Source organism: Hermetia illucens, chromosome 2, assembly GCF_905115235.1.
Source record: "Hermetia illucens chromosome 2, iHerIll2.2.curated.20191125, whole genome shotgun sequence".
NCBI classification, from domain to species: Eukaryota; Metazoa; Arthropoda; class Insecta; order Diptera; family Stratiomyidae; genus Hermetia; species Hermetia illucens.
Genome location: NC_051850.1, coordinates 28,321,125 through 28,343,805, shown reverse-complemented (window position 1 = coordinate 28,343,805; position 22,681 = coordinate 28,321,125). Strand labels below are relative to the sequence as shown.

The 22,681-nt window shown below is 42.7% G+C and overlaps 1 protein-coding gene across 11 annotated transcripts in view; it reads left to right on the top strand.

The window, feature by feature from the left end:
• The window catches only part of LOC119649845 (fat-like cadherin-related tumor suppressor homolog), a 396,664-nt gene that overhangs the window by 205,493 nt on the left and 168,490 nt on the right, over positions 1-22,681 (top strand). For all 11 annotated transcript variants that reach the window (XM_038052198.1, XM_038052197.1, XM_038052196.1 and 8 more), the window contains exons 5-6: positions 15,188-15,294; positions 15,408-15,615. In XM_038052198.1, the coding sequence (XP_037908126.1) occupies positions 15,188-15,294; positions 15,408-15,615 (315 nt within the window). The remainder of the gene's footprint in view (positions 1-15,187; positions 15,295-15,407; positions 15,616-22,681) is intronic.

The window sequence follows — 22,681 nt, the reverse complement described above, 5'->3', positions numbered from 1 at the left end:
TTAGCAGCTTCCTCTTCGAAGCCAAAGCAAAGACAGACCAGCAGGAATATTAATTAAAAAAGTACAAACTGTCTGCAGGCTACCATGCACGCACCTTTTCCAGACCACTCTCGCCCTGGTCCGCCATTATTAAATATTAATCTTGGGAGGTAAATTTATTCGAACCCACTAAAGTATTCAAATGAATTCCGACTTTGTAAGGCGCATCTAAGGAAATTCCGAAACTTCCAACGTGTTCCTGCACCACCTATACCTGGGAAAGATTCCGCTTTTCAAATTAAATTCGTTGCACGCTGGAGTCAGTCCTGAATCGTTTTCCGTGTCGGAATTTTACGGAAATCAGATTAGACGACAAACTCATTGTGTCTAACACAAACGAGATGCAAATAGCAGAAAATTTAATGACATTATTCACGGCGAAATTACGCATTCACAGGAATCCATATCCACAAATTGTTAACATAATTGAAAGCGCACGCAGGACGCTTGAGGGCTCGCATGAGTGAGCGCTGACCTTTGAGTCTACCGAGGATGGATAGTGGGAATCGAGCTTGCGGGGGCTCCGCTCTGTATTAGCCATCCTCTGAGCCTGAGGTTAATTAATCATAATTGACTATCATAATGAACTAATTTTAATTGCGACGAATGCTTGCCTGGTGCGGCTGGGCCGGGGATGGACAAATCTGGCCCAGCGTACTGTTTTGGAATATAAGATTGACCTAGGCTGGATGTGGCTTCAATTGGAGTTTTGGCTGGACTTGCGGAAGTGAATGCAGGGAAGCGGAACTATTGCTGGATGATACGGATTTTGTATATTCGAGAATTAGATGATTGTTTTAGCTACGGAATCATCCAATCAAATTTGAGCTAGTGAAATCCGAAATAAATTGAATTCATGATTAGTAATTTCGCTATGAACATGTATCACTGCACCTGAGAGGACGAAATATGTGACGCACGTCCATTCAATGAAATTATATTTACAAATTAATAGAAAGCTGTTTGTATTCGTATTAATTTTTAATCGAATTTTATATTAAAATTGGGGGTAGTCGTGTTAATGATGTGGAAGGAAGTTCGCCCAAAAGTACCACATGATTTGTTTAAATCATCGATTGGCGTCTGTCAACACAAGCGATTTTCATTCATATTGTCAATCATAAAAGGAGCATATTGGTTCACAAGGTGTAGGAGCTACACTGTAATCAGAATGAAATTTTCTAATTAAGATTTCCATCAAAACCAACAATCGATCAGTTTTTGCTGTACTGATGTTGGTTTTACAAGAATAGCTTAGTTTCTCCTGCGTAGAGCATGTCAGATACACTCCCTGTTCACACTATCGAAATTTTTCTCAAATCGATGAAGAGCAGGTACAGCGAAGATCTAAGCTCCGCACACTGTTCTAAAATGAATAGGAGGGTGTTGTTGATGTTCTCAGTGGAGGAGGATCCGGAAAACAGCCCTCTTTCTGTTGACCAAGTTATTGAAATGTTCTGTGATGCGCAAGACGTAGATACCTCTTCAATTGCCACACTCAAAACGAATGCTCCGCGATTTTTAGCTCCGCGAACATCCCTAGCCCCTGGTGCTCTGCTAATCCACTACCCTAGTACGAGGCTATGTTGTCTAATCTGCTACGGCCCTTAGCTTTGCCAATTATTCATCCTAATGTCATAATTCGCATTCCGTCCTTCATTTCCATGCAATAGTTAACATTTCAAATAATTAATTTTACTTATTTCTAAAACAACCTCACAACTGGTCACTTTCCCCTAAATTCAAGAACTTAATTTCATTTAACCAATTTCAAATTTTATGCTTTAATGATTTCCAACTGGTGCACATAAAAACTGACGAAGCCAATCGTTCTTTGACCCTCATAAACTTTTCAAATTACACATTATTGGGCGCAGGCAGGCGATTGATTGTTGTCAAGAAGAATTGCCTGAATTTTTAAGTTCAAGGCTGTGTTCGGCGGAACCAGGATTAGCGGGACCGGGACCGGTTGATTATAGGGGCAGCTGATGAACTGGACATGAGAGAAGATCGCTTTTGGCTTCGGAAGAGGAGAGTTGTGGAGTTTTTGGTATGAGCAGTGTATTAGGCTTGATCCTGGCGTGCATTTCGCTTAGTTTTCGATGAGAAGTCATTAAAGTCCTAAATAGAAGAATCCTCGAAGTTTCTTACTAGAGTGAATTGTTCGGTGGGAGTGTGTAACTTTCCGCATTTTGACTGTGAGGTGAATGTTGTTTTGATTGTCGCCTTTAGTAGAGAGATCGGAAACATCAATTCGAAAACTAAAACTTGAGAAGCTTAATTTCTATCTGAGATTCAGTTCTATACTGAAATTAAAAGTTCAGCTACAGTCCGGAGAGGCGATCAAACAACTTCAGGAATCGGTGATCATCAAGGCTGGATTTCTGGCGAATTTTCCATAATCGGCTAAACTCTGGAATTGGAGTGAAAAGGGTTGATTTATCCCCAACATTCCAATATTTGCTGAATTAGCATTAGAGTGTCACTGTCAGTGAGATCTCCGAAAAACAAGAAATTGTTTAAAAATCAAGCAACGAGTAAATTCAACGAAGCTTTCTCTTGCTTGAAATAACTGAATGCCTCTTTTTGTATCTTCTCGCCGGCCAGAAGTTCGGCAGGTTGTGTTTCAACTAGACAACGTCGGCAGGAGGTGACGAAAAACGAGTGCATTAATTTTTAATTTTTACCCGGAATTCCTAACGAACGAAAAAGCAACTGTGTGATGAGGACCCAAATGTTCTAAATGACACTACTAAAAAAATTTATTAAACAGAGGTCTGGTTGGGTTATTTTGGTTATCTCTATTTTTATATTGGTGAAGTTCATGATTTAGAATATAATTTGTAATGGATTCGAGCTAAATTCTTTCTCTTTGACCCCGCGCAACCCTTCAATATAATGGCCTGAAGATGCGAAGGCAGGGAGGGAACCTCCAAGGCCGCGCTTCGCTATACATCTGAGGCAGGGGAAACATTAATTGAGGATAAGATCCGTTCTAGGTCCTCCTTTTCGATCGCGGCGTTCTGGTCCTGAGTTTTACGACTTCATGCGCGCGATCGAGCCGTTATTTTTTTTATTTCATTTTCAAATTTAGCTTATAGTAAGCTCCTGTACTCTTCCTTTCTCTACTTTTCTGTGCCAAGCGTTCTTGGCCCATTCGTTGCCCATCTTTGGAGAGTACATGGCGGGGCGACCATTTGTCGCTTCTCCTTAGTGTCTGACCTATCCACAACCTGTGCTTTCCAATGGCATTGGGTACGAGTGACAAGGCTGGGCGTCCACCAAGTTTTTCGTTTGTTATTGCATCAGAGCAGCGTTCTCCGATGATATGATGCAGACAGGTGTTGATGAAGGCTTAGAGCCTCGAGTGACAGTAAGGGTCATTTTCAATATGGTACTCCCATATAGCTATTACAGAAAGGTGTTGAGACAACTACATGTCCAGATTTTAGACAAAGCAGCGAAAGCGGATCGAGTGTTGTTAATGCGTCGGACAACATCCAGTTCGTAGGCAGAAATCTTTCTAGGTATACCCCTTCCTGATTGCAGATAAGGTATGTGCTTTGTTTAGGTTATTCAGTTGTCAGGAATGTTGGCTTTGTTAACGTGTGGCAGTTTTACATTCAAACACTATTCGACTTATCCAATCTTGGCTGCGACTAAGCAAGCAGGATCACAAATTCTCATAGATCGACTCTCGCATGTGTTTTTATTTATATATAATAATAATCGTTGGCGTAACAATCCATATTGGATCAGGGCCTTGAAGTGTGTTAGAGCACTTCATTCAAGACCAAAACGGTACACCACAGTACACTGTGGGAGGCAATGTGGTCAGCATTGCGCTCGCCCGAGATTATTACCCTGATTTGACTCAGGTACTCATTCACAGCTGAGTCGACTGGTGTCCGACATCCAGTCACGATAACAAATTCCTCTGCCCCCAGCGAGATTTGAACCGCGACCTTCCGCTACGACAACCCAGCGCTCTAACCACTTGAGCCATCCGGACATATTTATGGATAAGTGTAATATCTGGCGTGCGTTTTTTTGCTGATATTGTAGTGAGATAACATACAAATACTGATGTGATACGCGGGCGCAGAAAGTTCACATTCCTGGGAGGTGACAAGAGCGCTTTCATGCGCTCACCATCTACCTACCTACCTCTACGGCCTCCCTTGAATCACATTGCCCATTCTAACACACACGTTTTCATTCCTAAAGCATAGGGATCTTCACGTTGTTGAACGACGTTGAATAATTTGCCTCTCTAGGAAGCGTTATTTCTGGGACGGCAGCATCAAATAAGGCTCAGAACAGCAGAGAACGTGTACCAGTTTCTCGGAAAGTCGTACGGAGTGGTGAAGTTGATAGACAGGCATCAACAGCGATGGTGCGTGGATATAGTTGACACGCTATTTTCCACATAAGGGTCTATGGCTATCAGCGAGAATCACTTCATATGCTCTACACTTTGAATCGATGGCTTCTTTCACCATCTTTTTTATAGCAGTTCATCCTGCCTTGGTTGCTTTTTCACGCTTTGACTATGTCTCCAAATATCTAAAAAAAGCTGGACTCATCAAACTTTTAATTTTCGCCACTACACTAATCGCATTGACAATAGGTATTGCCGTTCGTTGCAGCGAATTAGCTTGGAATTGTCTTGATCGTTTCTACCAGAGCTTTTTTCGGAATGGCGTGTAAGCCTGGAACTTTATTCGACAATCTTCTTCTCAGCTGAAACTTATAGGAAGAGACTACTAATGATATCCCGCAACAAATCAGTGTTGCTGATCAGTGGGGAGCGTTTACCCTTGACTGATGCCATGACTGCCTTGTATGCACTGCCCCATGGGTCGGAGTCTTTCTTGCATAACTTTTGAAGTGTTCAGTTTTACTTCTAGAGATGGCTGCTTGCAATTCTTTCCAGTTGCGCAGCTCCTCAGACTCAGGTTGGCTACGTTGGCTGTCTCTCCCGGCTTTAAGGTAGACTTTGCGAAATTTTTCAATTTCGGCATTCTGCCAAAAGTTGGACATTCGTTTCTTGAGTACAGTGGGTCGTATCATGGAAGCATCCATCCTTTCTGTATGCTTTCAAGAGCCTGCGTCATTCTTGCTTCTGTGTTTCCCATCGGCATCGTCTCCTGCAGAAGTATTTCTTCAAAAATTTGCTTATCAAATTACTGGTATGTCCAACCCGCTATTGCAGTTACTTGATATGTTTTGCTCCTACACTTCATCTGATAGATGATGGCCTGGTAGTCGCTTTGCGTATATGCCTCACTCACCTGCCATTGGCGATCCTTAAATAATGTATAGTTAACAAACGTAAGGGCTCTCATTCGTCCTATATCCCGTTTCCGAAAGCATTGACGTCGTCAGTATTTGCCAGAACGACTTTCACACTTAAAAATGCCTCGTACAATATGCGACCCCTTGCATTTGTTTCCCGATTACCTCAAACTTCAGCTCAAGCGTTAAGATTGGAGTGGCTTGCTTCGGAAGCTATTTTTTCCACCATCAAAACGCTGAGGCTTAGCGTAGCAATTGAATATGGGAATTCGCCTACGTTAGCTCGTGTGAATCCGTCTTCTGGGCTATTTCTCTGTTTCCGCAGGTCCAAATTGCCGCTTTTCCGTTTCTGTCTGATACAACACCACCACTGTGGAGGTCTTTGGAATATTCACATATGAAGGCAACGTTAATTTTGTTTTCAAGGACGCTTTGGGAGAGCAGGTCCAGGCAATGGTTTAAATTCAGCTATAGGAGCTTCATTTGCGAAAAGCTGGAATCGCCTTCTTGAATGCCGCACATCTATAACTAGCTATGATATGGTCCATTTTTCTCTGTGTTTCTTTTCATAGCAGACATTTGGAATTCTCATTGTGCTCTTTGGCAATATGCCCTTCTTTGGCACAATTTACTCCTATTGTACTTGCTTCAATAGTTTCTCGAAATGTGCCCCAATTCCAGACATTTGAAACGCCTCTTTGACGATATTTGTTCTCGCCATCGATAGCTAACTCAGCCGACGCAAATTTCACCAACGGCTTCGCTGCTTCGAATGGCAGAGCTATTGTGGTTATGCATATGCATTACGTAGCTTTATCAGATTGGGCTCAAGGATCCAATCTAATTCAAGTTGAGTCTTTAAGGCCTCACAGATTTCTGCTTTTGTGGTGATCAAATCTAGATCCTTGCAGGTCCAGCATTGAGTCCTGATTCATCTTGATCATCGCTGTTTTGCGCAGTGATGACTCGATCTTCTTATGGTGAGCGTGAGATTTACTCTGCTTAGGCCTATGATAACATAAAGGAGTAAATCTGCGTGTTGCTCTGTCAGTCGATCTATCTGTTACATGTACTGTTCTCAGAAACGACTGTAGCGATTGACACGAAATTCGATGTAATGCCCACACATGCAGGGCGTTACATCGTTTTACGTTGAGGATACAAGTAAGGGGGGGGGGGAGTTAACATTCTTTTTCATCAAATATGGTAGTGTGGGACATCAAATGAATGGTCTTCATTGGTACTCTCCGAAGCCGATCATAGTTTTGGCATTTGTTGGAGAGGTAGAAAATGCGGGGGTTGAAAATGATCATTTGTTTCACCGACCTATTCTTAGAAACCACCAATTGCTTCCTTAACTGATACAGATGGAAGAAGGATTCGGTTCAAAGATCCCCAGAAATTATAGCGGCATTGAAGTCCTCAACTAAAATCTTAACTCCACTGAAGGGTAGCCATCGAAAGTATAGTCAAGTCAGTCATAGAATTGTTAGTTGTTAACTTCACTCCTCAAGTGAAGTCCTCCCGAGGAGTTCTCATAGCACAGTTTTTAATAAAGGATTCAAATACTTCCAGATCCAAAAGATTAGTTAATTTTCTGTTGTCCGCATATTCATCCAATTTGAGTAATCAGTAACTTTTATTTTTGTGGGCTTTAAAGATCCATAAAAGAGTTAAGAGCCAAAAGTCAACTCAAGGATAGTAGTTTGACCGTTCCCGACCCCCCACCTGTGCCCTTTTTTCCCAATGTCTATTGTTGACTTTGATACTCCTTCGCAATGACTTTCGGCTTTGGGTGGGTGCTCGATTACAAATGCGTGCCTTTTTGTAATACTATCTCTGACAGCCCCTAATATTTTTTTCCCAGAAAAGGGGCCGAATACGTGAATATAGAGGGTCAATATAAGCCTTAATCACCCGTAATAATGGCCTGTGCTCAACTGAATGGACATCCACCAGTCTTATCCCTTTATGTTCCCAGTTCCCGCATTTCTTCTAATTGGCATGTTTTTTTCATTGACTCATATTTCGCAAAAGCTAATATGTTTCTATCCCATTAATCTCCAAGGAACAATAGTTGAACAGAATCCATCTAAATCGTTTTGCTTTGTCCTTCAAATAAATTGACCTACGCCTCGAAAGCCGCATCATTATTGAGTCTCCAGTCTTACAAACTATCAGGACCTGTTTTACGACATCTATTCAATACAAAAGAGTCCTTCAGGACGTAATTCTCATGAATTTATTCAATTAACAAAATAGGTCCCTAGTTAGTTTAATACTCTCTACTCGAGTGGTATTGTTCCGTCTATACTTTTCCCTGATTCTCATTCTGGTTTCATTTTACTTTTGTTTTTCCTATCGGTCGCCCTCAATGCCACTATATATTCCGTTGTGTGCTGGAATAGTTAGTAGCAAGCTTGGCATTCCGGTCTGCGCCGGGCGAGAGGCGGAGGAACAAGTGCGGTCGAAATCAAAGAATAAAATCCCTTTTCTTACCGAATTACTTCTAAGTGGCTTGGTTCAAATGGAAAGGAATCTATGAATAAGAGTGTAACGCTAACAAGGATTACCTTCGGTGTCGACTCACTTGAAGTAATTCCACTACATAGACCGGGGCGAGAAAGTTCGCTCGCAGGAGCCTAGGGTGAGGCAAGACATTTTCCCAGGTCCTGTGGAGTACACAATATATTATATAATAGGAAATCAGTCCCAAGGAACAAATAGGTTGTCTTGAATAGAAAAGAGGATCCTATTTACAATTCTGAATGGATGTTCGAGTCTGTGGTCTTGGCTACTGGAAGCGAATGTTTTCCCCGCGAAACGATAATGAGTGGAAACTGTGAGCGCACCACGCTGCAACGGTGCTACGAGTGTCGTAACAATAAAGGATATCGGGGAGCTTACTGCAAAACTAAGGATGGAAAGAGACTTTTATGAGACTTCTTTGTTTTGCCCTATTCCAGATTCAGCACGTTTTCATTTTCTCGACTGCAATTGGAAACTTCTCAAATGGATTTTCTATTCGGATCCATTTTCTTCATTGTCCTATTGCCACCTTTCTCAAGAGACGAGATAAGAATAATCTGAGAAAAGATTGAGGCTAAGCGGAAAGATTCTTACGTAATCTTCTATTCTGTGTGACGCTATTCCACTCTAAAGGGACACAAATAATTGAACAAAGACGTCCTGCACCTTTTCTGAACGAAACTTTTAATTTAAATTAATTAGGAGAACAAAATAAAGAAGAACAGACGATTTTTATGGCCACTTGAGATATTTATCTAATTTTTTATTGCATAAGTTGTTTGTTTCCTTACGAGAAAGTCTTCCCCATAAAAATGATGTTTATTGCGTCGACTATCGTTGTCCTAGCCACTCGCTCCTTTGCCGTGATTTCCTTTGTCCACACAAAAGGGTCAATTGTTTTCCCATTTTCACTGCCCTCCATTCAGGCTCTGACATTTTCAATCTTCTACTTTTTCCCATGGTTTTAATTGTTGCCTGCCCTTATTATCCGCGACTAGAAGGACATCCCAGTTCCGTATCTAGAATCTTGATAGTCTTCGATAAGTCTGGTGGCCATGGGGCAGAATTGACGGGGGCCAGTGAAATTGGGGCCACGGAATTTATGATTGAAAGGAATGTTGCCAGATTTTTATGGGCTTTTACGGCCCTTGTTAATGCGTGTTCGAAGAAAGTTTGTGTTTCGGAAACTATTAATTAGCCATGGAGAAACCCTACAAAGACGGACGTTTAATTGGTCCTGTTTTTTTCGCTGTTTCGATTGTTGGAGGAATTGGGAAGTCGTTAGTGTTTTTCCAAGCATGAAATTATATTTCGGCAATAAATACTTGTCTTTTCGATGGAATTATTATGGGATTTATTGGAGGCTCGAAAATTAAAATTTCACAAGGGCACATTCCGTTGTCATATACACAAACTGGTATTGTAAATTTGTATGGAACAAGATTTGACAAACTTCCATCTAAGATTTTTTTAATAATCCAATTCGTATGCTTTAAGAAGATCCACTTGCTGACAGTATTTCACAGCCTATTTGGAATAACCACAGCGGGAAGACAGATTATATCGCAAGATAGTGTCTGTCAGGTCATTATTTCATTAAAAGATCGAAAGGTGATCACGCTGGTTTGCTCAAAGCCAACTGCTATATTTTAGATATTTTTGGAAAATCGAATGATATTTTCCAAGAAAGCCCACATACATATGGGATTTTACGAAGAATAAACAGATTGATTTAGGATTAGCTACAGTATTGAGAGCGGCGTCACTAAGCCAATGAAGCACCAGAAAAAACAGGGCCTATTGTCTGCGAATTTAATTAATTGGGATGGAGTAGCGATAAATAAGTTGAAATCAGATATGGTTGGCGCGTTTTTCACTTATGCCGTAAAGCATTATGTGACTATAATGAGGCATTTTCGCGAATGGTGTTAATTTTATGGTCCGATGCTAATTATTCACATTCCTGGACCTGTTTCTTCAATTCTGGTTTACCAGTTTGGATATCTTATCTCAAATCTTGTCGTGTAGTTTCTGGATACTACAGGATGCGTCTATACTACATCCTCTGTTAATGCCGGCTGTTTACATTGAAAAAGAGGTGAATTATGCTTATTCACATCCGTCCGTCCTTAAGTGCACCTCTACTGCACTACTCATCGACGCTCGATGATCATCATCATCAATGCCGCAACAATCGGTATCCGGTCTAGGCTTGCCTTAATAAGGAACTCAAGAAATCTCGGTTTTGCGTCGAGGTCCACCAATTCGATATCCCTAAAAGCTGTCTGGCGTCTTGATCTACGCCATCGCCCCATCTCAGGCAGGTTCTGCCTCGTCTTCTTTTTCTACCATAGATATTGCCCTTATAGACTTTCGGGGCGGGATCATACTCATCCATCCAGATTAAGTGACCCGCCCACCGTAGCCTATTAAGCTGGATTTTATCCACAACCTGACCGTCGTGGTATCGCTCATAGATTTCGTCGTTATGTAGGCTACGGAATCGTCCATCCTCATGTAGGGGGCCAAAAATCCTTGGTAGGATTCTTCTCTCGAGCGCGACCAAGAGTTCGCAAGTCTTCGAGGAATACATGAGGACGGGCACGATCATTGTCTTATACAGTAAGAGCCTTGGCCCTATGGTGAGACGTTTCGAGCGGAACAATTTTTGTAAGCTGAAATAGGCTCTGTTAGCTGACAACAACCGTGCGCGGATTTCATCATCGTAGTTGTTATCGGTTGTGATTTTCGACCCTAGATAGGAGAAATTATCAAAGCCGGTCCCTGTCCAACCCATCTCCTGTAACGCTGTTACATCAAGCCTATACTGGAACGACGCTCGATGGTTTGCCTATTTGCTCTCAAGTTCGGGAAGGTGGTGGGTTTAGTATTTCAGCCCTTGGTAAGACAGAAAAAATAAATCACGCAGGTGGAGCCGATTATCTCATCGAACTTAACGACCGAACACATCCTCACTTGAGCAGTCTCAGATGGCGAGTATAGTTTATTCAAAGGTTTTGTGTAGTTAGACATACTTTTCGCCAACGAGGGTGATGGAATTACTTATCAGAAAAGGGGCCCATCATAGTTGTAGACATGATTTATGTCAATAGTGAGTATCTAAGTAAGGAGTATACCCAGAGCAACTGTGAGGCACTAATCTTTAAACTATGGGGGCAACCACATAATTGGAGACCATCAGATTGGTCTGCACAAATATTGGATGAGTAAACATTCCTGTGACTGTACACCAGCCTTGTAAGGCAAGCACCTCAACGGAGAGAACTCTCCATATGACGCAGTGTATCGCCAAAGCAGGAGACGCCTCCATCCGAGAAAACATCTTCTCCAAAGTAAATAATCCGAACAACTAGTGGAGCAATCAGTTTGTCACTAAGCTGGAAGAATGGCTCAGAGATCGGTACGTAGGATTGATCGGGTTAAGAAAGAGCAGACCTATAAGAAAGTCCGGGTCCGCACTTTTTTGGAGGTCGACCAGAGATTTTATCACAATTAGTTAGATATATTAAATATATATTTTGTCGGAAATCTTTAACGTCAAAAATTGGAAAACCGTCAAGCTACCTACCGCCAGCAGAAAATTTTAATTTCTATCGGAATATTTCACTATCTAATTTTCAAACGCTCAGAGACCCATAGCTGAAACTCCTAACGAAGGAAAAAACAACCCTCTAAAGAAGTCTCAACAAACTTTAAGTTCGTTCAGAGTCGAAAATGGTTCCTTTCATGTCAGAAGCAATTCATCAGGCGCTGCCTCATCTCTATCTTCGGAAAAACGTGACCATATTTCGACCAAAGGCGGAGCTAGATTCTTTTATTCTTTTTTATTCAACGATTATTGCCTTAGCAAAAGAGGGTTAGCGACTCGAGAGTTTATAGCGGTAATCAGGGAAAAAGTACAAACAATTTGCAGCAGAATATGGAGAAAGAAAGAGAGATGATAAGGTCTTCAAGCTTCCAGGCAAAGTTTTCGGAAAGTCAAAGCCGATCCGGAACTGACAGAACTGGGTGGCAGTGTGACCCGTATCAGGCGTACTCAAAAGGGGGGATCCGTTGCTGGAACTAAACAAGTCTAGCGAGAAGATAATGGATAGCTTTCGCGGCCAAGTGGGGAAGGTGCTAGGTGAGCAAGCAGACGTGAAAGCTCGGAAGCAACAAACAAAGGCCAAGACGAGGTCACATCACCGGTGGGTATCTGTGCTGCGCTAAGGGAAGAATCCAACCTTAGCGATCTAGAAGACAGCGCCATTAAAAGGATGAAGAAGGCATATGGAGGTGCACAGACCGCTATTATTAGCTTGCCGATATAATCAGGGAATAAACTGATTACCGCGGCCAAGGTAAGAATAGGTTGGGTCGTGTGTCGACTTAGGGCTTTAAATGTCTCGATTTCGGTCACTTTGCAGCAACATATTCTAGCGAGTACGATAGATCGAGAAGGTGCAGGTAGTGTGGTGAAGAGGGCCACCTTATCAAAGACTGCACTGGAAATCGACGATGCATGTTGTGCAAAGGGAGAAGGGGAGTAGATGACCGGCACGTTGCTATGGGGATGTGGATGTGGACGGCAAGTCATTCAAGAGACAATGCCATTCCAGAGAGCCGGCTTTGTACTGGCGAAAGTCAATGGCGTCCATACCTACAGTTTCTATGCTCCTCTTAGTGCAACATTAGCGCAATGTGAGGACATGCTAGATGGCTTGGTGTTGGACTCTTGGGACCATAATCCCAAACTCATTCCCGCGATTTCAACACGTGAATTTTAGACTAGGGAGGTCGAGTGACGAACACCAGAGGCTAAAGCTTGCTTGAAACCTTCTCGGAGCTGGATATCGTACTCGCCAACGTTGGATGTGTGCCCACCTTCCGAGGCAGAGGACTAGGCACAGTCGTCCATCCAACCTACCTGAGTACCTCGTTGGCGAAAGGGATGGTCTGGCGGGTGAGTAAGCATTATACCCACAGTGACCATCAGGCCATCTGTCTTGAAGATAAGTCTGAACTTCGAAGTCGATGGTAAACGAACAGCAGGCCGGCCGAAACAACGGTGGCTTGATACGTTGGATGGAGATTTAAAAGCCTCCCGATTGCATCCAGATCAGGCATTTGATAGGGTCAAATTGTGAAACCGATCACGACGAGCCGACCCCAGTTGTGAACGGGGCAAAGGCTGAAGAAATAGAAGAAGGCACGGTCAAAGTCACGCAACCACTGCACTGCAGATCAACGTGAAACCTAATCCAACCCAGCCAGAGGAACTAGTAGTGCTGCCTCAAGTTAGGCGGCACGGGACTGCGGTTTCAGAAATCCCGCAGAAAACTGGCCACCCATGTTCGATAAAAATTAAAATATCAAGTTTCTTATCTACCCTTGCTCTGCCCCTTCCCAGTTTCCAAGCGGGGCTGAAACGAAAAAGCGGCCGCGACAAACCCTCATATTTACAATAGCGGATTCTTCGCCGATTGCCGTGTATGGTACTCACTGGATACACCTTAACTTTCTTTTATGTTAGGCATTTAATTCCACTGTAACCGAGATCCATTCGGCCAGTATTGGCGCAAATTTTATTTCCCATTAATATTTTCTTCAATCTCTGGAATCAATAGCTAACCATCAACGGACTTCATGCCACAGATAGAGGTCGACAGTGTTTCTGTTGTGAGGCATGTTTACTCGCTTTCATAGGACCTAATTGTAGGATATTAGAGTATTTTACAGGAATTTGTTGGCTTTACGTAAGCAGACTTGGTACGATTAGTCCCAAACTTGTAGTCTTTTTATTTTTGAGTAATCAGGAATTTTTTTCCGGTTTCCGTCTCAACGAAGAAGAGTTGGCTTATTCTGCTTGGGTCTTGTAATGAGGACTGGAAGTAAAAACTATTTAAATAGGGCAGCTCAACCACACGCGTGGAGCCGTAAATCTTCGGACCCGAGTGCGGCGATTGAAAGGGAGGATTCACGATGGATCACATCCTCGACCATTGTTCCTCCTGCCACAGATGTTTAGATGTTTAGACGCGGCCTCTGAGGTTTCAACTCTTCCTTGACATCCGCAGCCATTATTTTGGTGGATGTCTCAAAGTAGGTGTTTTCTGGGGCTCACGAGGACGAGAGAAGAACGATCGAGGATGTAATTCGTCGTGAATCCCCCTTTCGATCACGGCACTCGGGCCTAGAGATTTACGTCTCCACGCGGGCGATCGAGTCGTCTTTATTATTGTTACTTCCAGTTTGTTGGCGTGTGGTGACATCCTTAGGTGCACGCGAATCGGCGCGTTTGTTTAAATAGTTTTACTTTCAGGATCGAATGCGGACCCACGCATCCGCAAGGTACGTAAACTTTTACGTACGTCTTCTGGTCATTGCAATCACACAATTCTGTCATTACTATCTAGTGAAAGAGCGTCCCACTGCATTTAATAACAAATGGTATTTGGTATACTATTTGTGACTATAACCGAAACGACGAATCATTTGCCTCTACCGGTCATCCAACATCTGCTTGGAGAGTCATGGACCATAAGAAGGGTTTCTCTGATCCTCATCATAGAGAAAAGACATTCTGCAAACTACAACCTTGACTGAGGATTTCGTCCAGGGCAGAGGCAACTCATCAGATGCTGCTCCTTTCCATCAGAGCCTACCTGGACAATATTTTCTCCAGCTAGCCTTCCCGTCAATTCCGAGAAATGCTATCTCAGAATAATGCTCAGCGAACTGCTTGAAGACTTGTCTCCTAAGAAGGAAAAATAGATCTCATCTGGACCCCTGAAGCCGATGCTACTTTTGTCCGCCAACCGCACAAAACAAGCAACACAATTTTGCTGCACACTAATTGGGTTCACCATTGTCAAGTCTAACGCTTCAATAGCCCAACGTATCGTCGCTTCGCAGTCTACTGTCTGCTTTCGCAAAACAAGCTCCTTAAGTAGCGTGCTTCCCCAAGGAAGTCTTCAAAACCGGGGAAAACAAAAACATTATAAGAGATGTGAACCTTTCTTCAATCTAGTTTCCCCTCTAGCTCGAGAAAGCTCAACGAGTCTCCCAAAATATTTATGCTGCGAAGTGTATGTCTTCTAATTTCGCAAGAAATGAGTTCTCTGTAATGCGCCAGATACTCATTCGTAGGTCCCCAAGAAGACACACAAAGCCCTGGAAAGGAGTCTATCTGACATAGCTGGTATAACAGTATAAAGGACTTTTAAATTTAAGGCCCGAAATTTAGAAAATGTTCATTAATTTAAAACTAAACTTGCAACTAAATCCTTTACTAATTGTTTTCACTTTTTCAATCTTTCAGGATCCTTACGAACAACAGCAGTCCTCGACATTGAAACGAAACCCCACTACTGGCTAACAGTTTGTGCTCAGGATCAAGCGGTGGTGCCATTGCATTCCTGCGTCCAGGTAATAAAAGGGGCCGAGAATCCTTAACAAAAAGGACGAATTTTTGCCTCACTTTATAATATCCGGCAGTAAAAGGATGGTATAATTCATTGTTGTAAATCTCTTCTCAACAGGTCTTTATCGAAGTAAAAAACGAAAACGATAACGTTCCTCTAACAGAAAATGCAGTCTACTACCCCTCCGTACCAGAAGGAAGCCCATCCGGGGTGAAAGTGCTACAAATAGTTGCCGAAGATCGCGATGTCGACCCGGATCAGCGTATTACATATCGTATTACGTCGGGAAATCCGGAAGGCTTTTTTGCTATCAACAGTTCAAGCGGTGAGTCTTTCAAACTTTTTACCTTCTATCACCCAAGTGACATCCTTCGCATCCCTTACACTTCCTACTTCCCTTTCATCCCTCCTAATAGCTTCAGTTCCAAAATGAAGGAACTTCCTTTGTTATCACTTGTTATAATTCCATTATCATAGATTCTCGCCCACAAATTTTACCCCGTTCAAGCATTCCAGACCGTATCCTTATTTCCAATAAATTGTTGCTGTTATTGATGATGATTTCTTTTATACGAAAACCCATGTCCAACGCAACAAAAAAACTGGATTTCATCATGAAGAGAAAATCCCAACCAGAAAGGACGAATATTTTCGTCCCGTCCCTAACCATATGACCTAGTCAATTCGAGAGTGCAATAAGTTCCGCCTGAAATCAATTTGTTGGCTCCGATCACAAAGGATGTCTCTAGGATAATAGGTTGAATGGCGCTATTGGTAGCTATAGCGCCCTACACAGGATGCTGATGGCAATATTGCCAGGACCCTCGGAGTGTATAGCATACACCAGAGTAAGCAAACGCTTGATATCATTGACATGCCCTTCTCGTGGAATATTTGCATCTATCAGTTTGCTTGGCTGCATCGTTCGCCTGCGGGTAGTACTTTTAGAACGGGCAAATACGAGTATAGAAGGATAACTTTCGCGAGATGATTATGCGGAATCATCGAGTAGCTGTTCGAGGGTTCATTCAAGGCTGTTAGAGTGCAGAAATTAATGCAGTCTTTAGTGGAATATTATCTTTAATGGGTACAAAAGGGGTGACAATGGGAGTTGTTGAGTGGCACAAGGAGAATACATAAAATATTTCATTAATGGGGCTCATTTCTTTTGCAAGAGAGACTGGAAAACGAACAGGAGTCCTGCGTTTCTTAAGCTTCCCTTTGGGGAAGGCTCGAATAGGTTAAGGTCTTCAGGATAAGGGCGTTCATTTATCACTAGCCTCCGCCGTTTTTGTTCTTAGCATCCAAGAAATTCGTGTAGTATCTTCTAGTTCGGGGTTTAGGCACATGTGTACATAGAGATACTTTCTTTTTGGATACCCAAACTAGGCAGCCACGTCTACATCCTAATGAATGTAAAGTCCTGCAAAGCTTGTGTCATGCTAATTGCTTTTCTGATATGATTAATGGAATGTGCAAACTGTCCTCATAATCATCTCAGAAATAATATCTAACTATGTTCGGGCAAAAATGTCTGAATGGGGATGAGAAAAGATGAAATAAGTTGACGCAGTCTTGATGTTCGGTCGTCCGTTTTCGTCCTGCTGATAAATGAAACAAGACTTGGAGGGAATTTCGTGTAAGTTTTGAAGTTTATTATGTTTTCCAAGCGAATCATAAATCTTATTTCGTGTTTTTTTTTCTCGCCTGATTCTGGGAAGTGCTTTTCCGGTTTTCTAAAAACTTTTCAGTGCGTAATAGGATTTTATTCAAATTTCCTTTTTTTGATGTTCGTGATGCCGAAGAAGAGGATTTACAGAGAGACGTGTTGATCTGTTTAGGGACGCTTTATGCGTCCTTAAGTGCTTCTTGCATTATTTATAAGCGCATTATACGATATTGGAGGAGTTTTTAGAGTACCTTGAACTTGATTTCTTATTGGACTGACCTAGGCTAGATATTATATAATACAATCGTAGATACTTTTTTTTTGCGAATAATTTTCCAGTTCTTAGACTTGAATTTACGGCGGAGGCAATTGCACTTAATGGAGTGGTTGCGTAAATTTATTTTGAGCATGGTTCGGATACCAATTATGTTCTCGTCAGAAGCTTAGCTAACGATGCGCCATCTAAACATTAATCCCAAGAACGAATAAATATAGTACGTGGCAACGTCGTACGTATCGTTTGCGGACTATTTAGACACCATTTTGTTTTCGAATAGTCTAATTCGTACTTAAAAATGAGCTCCGTGATTGTAACCTTGTGTATCATTATTGCTTGTCAATTTCCTTTAATCAAAAGGGACAATCGAGCAATAATTAATTGAGAGGGGAGGGGGTAAATTTAGTGGGTTCTGAATCTTAGAGCGAGCCCGCGGAATTCTGGAAACCTAGTAACTCCTTTAACATGCCTTTAGAGATTTCCTTAAAATTGCACGATTTTGCTAGTATCCTGCGCCTGGCTCTGGCTGGAGCTGGGCTATCGCAAAAGAGGTGTAGGATGGCCTCTCCGTTCTCATTGCAACTTCGTTCAGCAGATAAGGTGGCATAATCTATTATTAGGCAGTGCCACTTGCAGGCCGCTGTGGTCCTATAAGCACTCGCCTGCATCAGCTTAGAGGATTACACGACTGACTCTACAGCGTTAATAACTGACTGCCAGTCATAATAGCGATAATTCGTCTAAGGGTCGGATCATACCTCATTTGCCGATAAGCCACCCGGGTCACCAGTATCTTCGGAAGATTTCGATATATCCTGAAAGACTACGATTCAGATATGTTTCGTGTATCTGAAAAGACTCCCAGTCTAACTCCGCGGTCAATCTTTGATTTTTCAGTGAAAAATAAGGTCTTATAACCTTGCAACACAGTTCCAAACTTATAATCTGCCCTATCGAAGTTTCTCTTCAAGACCAGCCTACATGTGGTTCTCTTGGTAGCAGGTAAAAGAAGTTGCTGTAATCGTAAAACCTCATGGTGCAGTATCCTAGTTCTTAAAGCCTGACAGCAGGGTTTCTACACGTTATTCTTTGGGTCCTGTAGACATTGGTCTTATTGTACTTTCTGCTCACTACGGCCATCACACATTTAGACCATAGATGAAGATCGGACGAACTACGTTTTTTCACTGTCAACTTCTTATGAGCGCAGAAAATTATGCCGGTTCCCTTCAATCTGCAATTCAACTTCAAATCATAGAAAGTGACAGTATTTATCCATTCAGTCGGAACTGGTGGAACTCATGTATCTTAGGCTTAGTAGAGAATAGTATCAGGTCAGCCTTAGTTAGATTTATATAAAATCTATGTCCAACGGCCCACAGACTCACTTTTTCAAGTGCCCTCTTCAAAATATCAGTCAAAATCATCTCTGATACCAGTATAACCCCGACCTTGCCATATGATACCGTTTTCGTCCTATATTCCACCCCTAAAGTATCGAAGAGATGCCAGCGCTCCGGGGTACTTTTCTGCTCCCAGTCCTGGGTAAGTGACCATGCAAACATCAACATTCCCTGGCAGGTATCATACCTAGAACCCTAAGACATTCATTAAAATTTTCAGTTGACTACGGACATCTTAGGTTTTCATTGGATTCTTAGGGCTCAATATTATATTCCCTTGAGTTGTTCAACTCCTATTGGCAATCTTTCTTCAACTTCAATTACGAGATCGTCGATCAGGCCCCAATATCTCCCAATATCTCCTATGAAGTGCCTTTTACTAGAAAGCCTCTCCGGAGATTACCTGGTACCTTGCGAGTCGGACTTGGAGGAGAATTCTTGGGGGCTGTACTTTGCTTTTGGTCGGGCAACTTGTGAGAATCTGTTCCTTAAACGGTTGCCCACAGGATTAAAGCGGTGTGTACTTACCATACAAGGAGGTGGAGCAAGTATACGAGGCACCACGGCCGACTAAGAATCCTTTCTAGTTTGAGGTTTAGATTGGCTTCGGTTCTAAAACTAAGAACGCCAGACCTACATATTTGCCTCTTTGATTGACTATGAATTCAGCAGTTCTTTCTTGGGAATAGAGCCGTCTCCTCACTGATGCTAATGGCAAAACGCTTGGTAGGTTATACGCGTCCTGAAAACATGACTCCTCTTCCCGAGGTTTTATTTCTACAATAAAATAGATCATATAATACTCGAAAGTAGGGCAGCTTGCAGCATTCTCGTAAGGTTGTATTCCAGGTCAATTATGACTCTGATGATACAATGAAGATGAAATATGAATGCTAGATAGCACAACCTAATCCCAGATTAATGGATTGGAGCGCACGATCTTATACTAGTGGATCTAGTGGGTTCGACTATCTATAGTCAATGTAAGGAAGATGAGGGGACGACCTTGTGTTTCGTCTGGAACTGTCCCACTTCTTCGTCTTCAGAAGTAGTTACTTTGAAAGGACTCTTTTCAAAGAGCATTCTGCATGCTTTCCGGTTTTCGAAAAATCAGAGGCAGGAAATTGTCTCAATACTGCAACGTTGTCCGTCCCGCTCTCTATGGTTCTGAGTGTTGGCCAACTATAAAAGACAATGAACGGCGTCTTGCGGTAATGGAGACGAACATGTTACGTTGGACTAGTGGCGTGACACGTTTTGATCACATCCGAAATGAGGATATTCGCGATCGTTATGGGGCTGCACCGATCGTGGAAAAGTTGCGAGAGAGGCGTCTTCGATGGTATGGTCATGTAATTCGTGCTAACGAGAATTCACTTGCCAACATTGGTCTGAACATCGAAGTCGATGGTAAACGACCAAAAGGCAGGCCTAAACAACGATGGCTTGATACGCGGGATGGGGATTTAAAAGCCTCGGAATTGCACCCAGATCAGGCATTCGATAGAGCCAAATGGTGAAACCGATCACGACGAGCCGACCCCGCTTGTGAACGGGACAAAGGCTGAAGGAAAAAAAGAAGAGGGTAGTGTCAGTGGACCTTTTGAATTATAGTTTCCTCATCGCTTTTAAGTAGCCCTTACTCAAATTGAGTAACTGACGAAATGGCCAACACTGAGTGACAATATACAACGAAAAAAATATGCAGACGAAAGCGACGGAAGCTGAAAAATGTAAAAATCAGCAGACTTCAGAGTCGTCGGTGATCTGGGGAGGATAGCATATGCAGTAATAAATAAGATTAGACAAGGCTGAAAACTACAAACGGGTCTTTGGAGTTTAGGGACGGACTAGTTGTCAGTGACTTAGCCGAAATGGAAATAAGGTGGGCAGAATATTTTGTCAAGCTGCTAACCTAGGTGCCAGTAATCATGACCAAAAACTAAGCCCTTAGTTGTGCATAACGCTTACGGTAGCGAAGGTACAAATCCCTTCATAAAACCTTTGGCTTCTCAACTTACTAGAAAGGATAGTCCAAAAAGACGTGAAAGGATTCGGAAATGTGGACTGCAGTTTCCTCCACATCACACACATCCACAGCACTAAAAGTCTGAGATAAGCACTCCCTCCAACTTCTGTGGTTCATTATTTCTTAGATGCAGGCTCAGAACATCCTCTGATAGCGGAAAAAATGAGTTGCCTGTGTGCACACTTATGGATGTGGGAAAACCTGTCAGCCTCCCGTCGTTTACAACCGTCTGTAAATTGGCAAAATATTCAATTTTCACATGTTGGAATGAACAAATACCAGCCATGATGCAATTAAAGTCCATTTTTAGCTTTAGGCTATTCGGAATGACAAGGTCGTAAAGATTCATGCAAAAGGATGGAGTCATTTGAGTTCTTGAATCTAATGCTAACCTAGAACTATCATCGAACCAATTGTTTCAACTTGTTTTGCTACTGTGGACGTTTTTCAAGAAACCAATCTCTGTCCAGTGCATCTCCTGCAACGCTGTGATATATACCTTATATTTTGACAGGGTGTGTGTGAGCGTGCGCTACAGAAAATGCTCATATCATGTGTCCTTTATCGTCGCCGGGTCCGTTCGGTTGTAAAGTGAACCCAATCACAGGCTCTTCTTATAGGTTCGTAACAATCGCTTCCCTAGTAGGATTCTCAGCCCTACCCGTACGAGTTGTCCGTGTTTACCTCGCCGGAATGGCCTTGTTTCTGTTGTCAACAAAGTAATATATATCCCCGCCTGAAATATGGTTGTTATATTGCATGTTTCGGAGCCATTCGCATCCTTAGCTTTAAAAACAGTTCAGTATCTGCTCTCCTTTACATGACTAACACTGAAAGTGTTCGCGTCTCTAAGCACCAAGTCCGCCTGATCCAAGGCTTGGACTTCATGTCATCTTGTTACGTCGTTCATCTTGATCTAGTTGTTAAAATAGAAATAGTCCCTCAATATCCATAAGAGATGGTTTGGCACGTGGAAAGTATTGTCTAGTGTGCCCAGAATGTCTTTCCATCTTACGGAATTAAAGGCGTTTCTGGTGTCGTCATGAGGATCACCATTCATCGAGTTCGGCGGCTATGTGCCACCACTCGTCGACTTGTATGACAGCATCAACTGTAGACCTCCTTGCTCTAAAGCCGAACTGCCGTGCACATAAATCTCCGGCAGCGTGTATCGTTTCAGCAAGTCTATTTCCGATGAGCTTTTCGTACACTTTTCCACCAGTATAAAGCATACAAAGTGGTCGGTATGATGACGGCAATTCGGGGTCGCCTTTCCCTTTGCTGATCAGCGCAAGCCTCGCCACCTTCAAACGAGCAGGGAAATGCCCTCTTTCAGTTAATCGTTGAATGCGCCCAGGAGTAGGTCTGACTGGTGTTGGAATACAAGCTTTTATACCTCTGCTGGAATACCATCAGGTTCTGGCGCCTTCTTACTTTTCATAAAGAGGACTGCCTGTTCCTCTCAACTGCTCGGCTTTAAGTGAACAGGATTTCCGCAGAGCCCCAACTTTGCGGGTTATTAGTTTGTAACTGATTCACCTCGTCGACCAGATCCTGCTAACAGCGAGCTTTGTCTTGTTCATTGCGCTGCGGAGTCTCCTTTTGGCTGATTTGTAATCCGTCATTGTGGTATGTACCTCTTTCCAGTCGCTTAGACGTTGTGTTAAGCGGTGGAGATTGTGACACTCCTTCCCGAGCTCTGCAATTTCCACCGTCCATCAATATATAGAAGGTTTGTCAAATCTCGATGCCCTCCTGGGCATGGAAGTTTCACAGGCCGTCGTTATCAGGTTCATTTGGAGTACCCTCCAGCGCGGCCCAACCTGTTCCAAGAGTTTCAGCAAACCTCCCGGTGTTCATTTTCGCGACGTCCCATGCACAGAAATAGCGCCGGGGTGGCACAGTTTCTGTACACCACTTCGAAGGCAATGTATTGATGCTCGCTTACCGAGAAGTCTTCAAGAACTCGACACCAGTGGCTTCGATGCGAAAGTTTCGTCGGGAATGGTTCCC